The following is a 6,684-nucleotide window of genomic DNA, read 5'->3' as shown; positions in this document are numbered from 1 at the left end:
CCATTCACCAGTGTGTGAATGGGTGGATGACTGGATGTGTAAAGCGCTTTGGGGTCCTTAGGGACTAGTAAAGCGCTATACAAATACAGGCCATTTACCATTTGCCATTTAAGTGGGACAGTTATTTTAAATTGGACAACCAAATTAGAGCAGTGGTGAAGTCCAGTTTTTATTATTTAAGGCAACTGGCAGCAGTAAAATCTTTTCTTTCTAGGAAGCACTTTGAAACAGTGATCCATGCTTTTATTTCTTCCCGCCTGGACGACTGTAACTCACTCTATGTGGGGGTCAGTCAGTTGTTGCTCTCGGGTCTGCAGCAGGTTCAAAATGCGGCTGCACGACTCCTAACAGGAACTTGTAAAAGAGAGCATATAAGCCCTGTCTTAGCCTCTCTGCACTGGCTGCCTGTGTCTTTTAGAGTTCATTTTAAAATTCTCATGTTTGTTTTTAAATGCTTTTACAATCTTGCCCCGCCTTACTTCTCTGAGCTTCTTCATCCCCACATACCCTGTCGGTCTCTCAGGTCAGCTGACCAGCTGCTCCTGGAGGTACCGAGATCCAGGAGGAAGCTCAGAGGGGACAGGGCCTTCTCTATCGTGGTTTCAAAATTATGGAATAATTTGCCCTGCACATTAGAGAGGCCTCTTAACTGTCCACTTTTAAATCACGTCTTAAAGCCACTTTTATTCTTTGGCTTTTAAACTCAGTGAGACTTAGTTTCTCTAATGAATTATTTTACTTTGTATTTTATTTGGCTTTTATTTATATCTTATGTCATTTTGTTATTTAGTTCCAATGTACAGAACTTTGTGTCAGCTGTGATTGTTTCAAAGTGTTTTTTAAGTAAATATGATGATGATGATGTGAACATGTGTCCACAGAGGGGAAGAAGTCAAACATCATGACTGTGAGAATCATTCATGACAAACCTTCAGATAAACCCACTGAACACTTACTTTTCTTCATTGTGGAGGGCTCTCCTCTCAAACAAGCCTGTGATGATTTTCCACCAGGTCTCTGCAGAGGACAAACACAGCAGTGACATCATCAACATGAGAGTGATGAAGAACAGCTGAGGTCAGATCCATAATCTCAGGTGGAAACACACACTTCAGCCGTGTCCCAATTCAGGGTCTGCAGCCTTAAAGGCCACATTTTAAGGCCGATTACATCAGAAACGCGACGAAGGCTGTCCCAATTCAAAGGCTGCTCGAAATGCGTCCTTCATTGCCCTGAATTTTAAGGATGGGTCTGTGTATCCTTCGTTGCCCACCATAGCCCAGACTTCATAGCGCGGCGGTGGGTGTGGATAATTTTGCCGGAAAAAAAACGTGCATGGCTGAAGCAGGGCGGCCGAAGAGTAAACTTTCAAAAGTAAATACTGAATATTATGTCACTTATTTATGTGCAAATGTTTAATAATGAAGAACATTAAAACATTGCTGTTGGCCACATGTCGGCAAAGTTATGTGACATTAGTGATGTTTGTGGGGCGACCGTGGCTCAGGGGGTTGGGAAGCGTATCTGTCGCCGGTTCGATCGCCGGGCTCTCTGTCCTGGTCATTGTGTCCTTGGGCAAGACACTTTACCCTACCGCCTACTGGTGCTGGCCAGAGGGGCCGATGGCGCGATATGGCACCCTCGCTTCTGTCAGTCTGCCCCAGGGTAGCTGTGGCTACAACCGTAGCTTGCCTTCACCAGTGTGTGAATGCGAGAGTGAATGAATAGTGGCATTGTAAAGCGCTTTACAATGCCACTATTCATTCACTGTGAGAAAGAGTTTGGCGCAGTGAGATGAATAGCTGCCTTGAGACCAGAAGGGCCAGGTTCGAATCCTGCTCAGGGCAACATTTTTATTTTTTTTTTCAACTTTTTCAGCTTTTTTCAGCAGACATCTTCAGCGTTAAGGCATCCACACAGCATTTTCGCAGGAAATGCTAATTTTTCTAGTTATATTTACATTACCAAAGTGAGATGACTTTAGTCTCATGAACAACATTAACTAATTGTTATTTACTAGCTTAAACTGACTGTTCAGTACAGAAATGAAGCCCAACTATCATGTTTTACAGTCCCGTGGTCTCAGCCACAGATACTCAACTAATCAAAGTGATGTCATTAAAAAAATGAATGAACAAAAAATATTTTTTCTCCTTCATTTCTTTCAAACAATATTGTATGAAACGTTTCTCGTGGTTAGTATCATGGTTGCTAGGCAACCTGAGCAGCATGATGAAGGCCAGACCGTCCCATTTCACAAGCCTCTCACTTCCGGCTTTAGCGGTCTTTGAGTACGTGGCCCTTGTGACCCTTTAGGGCTGCGTACTCTAAGGCTGCAGACCCTGAATTGGGACACAGCCGTCCTCCTTCATCTTACCCAGCATCCTTCACTCACTCACTCTGATCTGTTTTCTGTATACCTCTCTACTTCCTGTGTTTTCTTCACAATAAAAGCAGTAACCAAACAGATTCTAAAGTGTTTCTGTGAATGTCAGTGACTGATCAGAGTCTGTGAGAAGTTCGGCATAATATGTATAATAGTAATAATATCACAGGTGCGTGCAGGTTAGTGTGGATGAGCAGTGTTATGACGGTGACTGTGTGTGACTGCAGTGACACTTCATTTTCTGTTTGTCTCAGCTCAGTCTACCTCACAGTCTGTCATACTGACCTTTGACCCACAGCACCACTACTGTCACTTTAATGGGTTTTCCATCCTGGCCGTAGACGACAAACAAGTAAACACCTCCATCATCACAGTGAGGCTTCATCAGAGTCAGGGTGAAGTCTCCTTCAGTCAGCTGATCCATCTGTACACGACCTTTATAAACAGGACCAGACTCGAGCTTCCACTGACCCGTCTGATCCTTCACACACTCACAGATCTCTCCATGTTCAGGTTGTTCACGTGTCCACTTCACTCTGACAGCAGCAGGCGGAACTTCACTCTTATTCCAGAGCAGTTTGATATACTCCGCCCCCTCTGTCACCTTCTCTGCTTTCAGCATGGAGACTGAGAGAAGAGAGCAGAGCTGTGACACTGAACATGAGCTCACTTGTTACAGTACCTGTGTGAGCCTGAAACAATGAGCTGATACATTCACCTCCATCATGTAAAAAGGCTGTTACCATGACAACACCTCAGCTGTCTCTATGGATTACACACTAACAGCTGCCATCCATCAGCGTAACAGTCTGTGAGTAAAGGTCACACAGACTACATATTTTAACAGAAAGTTCACATTTAGTTTAAAATGAGCTCTTATTTTGTTATTTTTCTTTGTGTTCTGTGTTTTTTTTTTAATTTTGAAAGCTTCCTGTGTTCTTCCACACACCTCTGCGCTTAACATAGTTCAGAGGTGTGTGGACAGCTGATGGAACATCCTCAGCATCATCAGTTATTAGTTTCAGGGATGTTTGGGACCTGCTGCTGTTTGTGGCTGATTCCAGATCAGCAGTTTAAGGACGTGTGAGGTAAAAGGTTGCAGACATCAGCATTAACATACTGGAGGTGAAGGTCAGTGAAGTTACTGTGTCACACACTAACCTGCTCTGTTCTTTACTTTATTATTTGCATGGTACACGAGGGCACCAAAGATAACAGCCAGGAGGAGCACAGGAACCACGAATGCCACAACTATGGGCCAGCGGGGAGGAGGTTCTGTAACACAAACACAAGATCATCCAACATGTTCAATGACATGATTACATGAATCTGTTATTAATATTTTACCTGTGTTACTCAGAGCATCATCAGGTTACTCCCTGGTTAAGAACTGAACCACAGGCCGCAGGGTTCAGACACTGTAAAACTCTCTGAGTTTAAACTCTGAGGTTTCAGCCTCACAGAGTGATGTTAGTTTAAAGTTAATGAGGTTCAGTCTGAGCACAAACACACATAAAAGACTAAAGGTCTGTGAAACCAGATGACCTCAGAGCACACACCTTATTATTAGAGCAGATAGGAACCTCTGTGACAGAAACACTCACATCTCACTTTACTTTAACTGAACATGTTCATGCATGAAGTCTGTGTGGACCTCAGGACCTCTGCAGTTGACCTCTGACCTTAGTCCACTCACCTGAGACCTTCAGTTGCACATGGATCTCCTTCAGATCGTCTCCAGTCTTGCGAGCGGTGCAGGTATAGGTTCCACTGTCAGAGACTGTGGGGTTCCTCAGAGTGAGGCTGAGGTCTCCAGTCTGCAGAGCGGTGGCTCTCATTGATGTTCGACCGAGGTAACGAAGGTTTTGGTTTGTAAGATCGTCACTGCTCTGCACACGCTTGTGGACCATTGGGATCGTGAACTCATCACGGTTCCACACCACAGCTGTGGAGTCACTGGAAACATCAGCTGGTACCTGACAGGGCAGCAGGACAAACTCCGCCCCCTCATACACCTGCACCCTAGATGCATGCTGGGAAACTGAGGAGAGAAAGAAACAGCTTTCAGCAGTTATGTGAGCTTTGTGTTGGACATGAACACAGAACCAGCAGAGTGGCCTTTTTAACCTGTTTGGACTCAAACCTGAACACTCAGTCAAACAACACTCAGACCACGTTACATGAAACACACTGATGATGATGATGTTCCTTGAAGCAGAATCTGTGAGCTCCATTAAGCCCACACATTTTAGTCATATGATGCAGTCATGTGACCAATTAAACTAAGATAGTGGAGGGCATTATACAGCAGTTGTTTTGTTTGACAGCCCTATTAAAGATTAATATCAGTCTGTACGTGCTCCAGAGAGCTTTTCTTCAAATTCTTTAATTCTCACTCACTTTTGCAACTTTGTACTTTTGTGTTACTTACAGAAACAACTCCACCTCATTGTGAGTCCATTTAAAAAACTCGGTGCTTTTCAAAGAGACTTTTCAACAGTCGCAAAATAAATAAACGGCAGACAGAAATGAGGCAGGCCTAATCTTCTTGCGTTTCACGCATGCGCAGTACTGGAACATAAGCGCTTTCAATGTGGACTGTAAAAACGACTGAAAATGCTAGTGTGGATGCAGAGCGTTTTCAGACGAAAACGCTGTTTTCAAATCTATCCGGGCTAGTGTGGACGTAGCCTTAGTCTAAGGAGCGTGGAAAGAAAAGTGGCTGGACTTCTTTACGTTTCTTGTGACCGACATCTGTTTGACCTCGGCTTGTTTGATTAGGTAGAGGATCATTAGGGGGTCCATGTCCCTCTTGGGGGGACACTCCCCTAGGGCTTAAATTTGGGACCCTCCACCAATTGATCGTAGAACTGAAGAAGCTTCTTGGATGACAGGTGAAATGTCTTCAAGCAACTTAAAGAAGTCCAGTCTCTCCCAAGCTCCTTAGATTCAGTGGGCTGGTTTCAGTCATTATGCCAATCCACTGTTTATAAGGTTGGGGAAACCTGCAGTCAGCTGAGACCGAAGACGTCACCTGGATCAGTGATGAAACGTTTCTCCCACTGAAAAGATCCAGATGAACAGAATCAACCTTTTGGGATTTACCTACATGGATCATTGAGAATAAGAACAAGACAAATTTGTTATTAATAATTACTGACTGATTTAAAATGTCCTTAAATTATTTTCCAGTATATTTCTAAACCCTGAACAATCCATTCATTCAGCTAACCTGCATTCATATTTAAACTAATTTGGTTCTGTACTTCAGATTTATAGTAACTATTTAAAACAACCATAACTTCACTAAACCATAAATGCAGTAAACCACTGTAAAAACTAAAATTTGAGATTCTCCAAACTTGTTTCTGTTTCTTGTCAGTGGGGCTCAGCTTACAGTCCTGTTACCAAACAAGTTTTATCGACAGTCCTGATCTGTGGATTCTTGTCACGCATCACTGACAGACAGACACGCGGAAGCATCCTGCCCTCAGCATGCGCACTAACTTTGTCAAAAACTGCATCAATCTTAGTAATAATATGATCTATTTTACGGCTAAATACGGAAGTTTGTTCAAATTTAACGTTTACGGCACAGCAGAGTCTCAGCTGCTTGTTATTCGCGGTTTGTGTGTCAAGCGTCAGCGCGATTATGTTCAGACACGTCAAAATGAAAGTAAACTTAAGATGACTCCATTGAATCCATTTCCCTGTCTCACCTTTACCTGTGTGCCTACATTTACTCTACACTGTCACGCTGACTTTCAAAGACACTGCAGTAAAGTACACAGTGTAAAACTCCCCACATCTCTCCCCGTAACCAGCAGGTTTATTCACACAGGTACGCGCAGCTTACCTGTACAGTCCAGATGTCGCAACAAACAGAAGAGAAACACAGAGAACGGTGATTTTAACATCCTCTCCTTCTCTTCTTTAACTGTTTTAGTTTCCTGGTCAAACTTTCTTTGCTGATAAAGGACATCAGCAGCTATTTAGAGCTGGTACGTTCACCTCAGAGAGTTTTCTTAGTGGCACTCCCTCCACCTGTAAAAGGTGCTGTGCAGAAGTTGTTGCAGGAAAACCTTTTGCAGCGGATGAACTCGCTCTACCTGTCAGTTTAGTTTAACCGGATTTCTGTGATTGTTCAGAATGTGTGTTGGGTTACACCTAAATAATAACACAGATTGTCTTATATATATATATATTTATATGAGACAGTGATTCAGAACATCATTGTACTGGTAACCAGCTGTTTTCAGTCATGGTATTAGATTATTAGATTATTGTTAGATAATCAT

The 6,684-nt window shown here is 43.1% G+C and overlaps 1 protein-coding gene across 1 annotated transcript; it reads right to left on the bottom strand.

Annotated features, from left to right (window-relative positions):
* Positions 1-956: 956 nt before the first annotated feature.
* Positions 957-6,447, bottom strand: LOC102202387 (uncharacterized; the record flags this gene model as incomplete). The annotated part of the gene is made up of 5 exons (XM_005753509.1): positions 6,243-6,447; positions 4,083-4,427; positions 3,548-3,661; positions 2,672-3,013; positions 957-1,017 (listed from the first exon to the last, which is right to left on the bottom strand). Coding segments are annotated over exons 1-5 (923 nt in total), but the record flags the coding sequence as incomplete, so codon positions are not given.
* Between the last annotated feature and the right edge of the window lie 237 nt (positions 6,448-6,684).

This window comes from Pundamilia nyererei, unplaced genomic scaffold (genome assembly GCF_000239375.1).
Source record: "Pundamilia nyererei isolate P.nyererei 1_Seehausen unplaced genomic scaffold, PunNye1.0 scaffold00434, whole genome shotgun sequence".
NCBI lineage: Eukaryota > Metazoa > Chordata > Actinopteri > Cichliformes > Cichlidae > Pundamilia > Pundamilia nyererei.
This window is presented reverse-complemented; position numbering and strand designations above follow the sequence as displayed.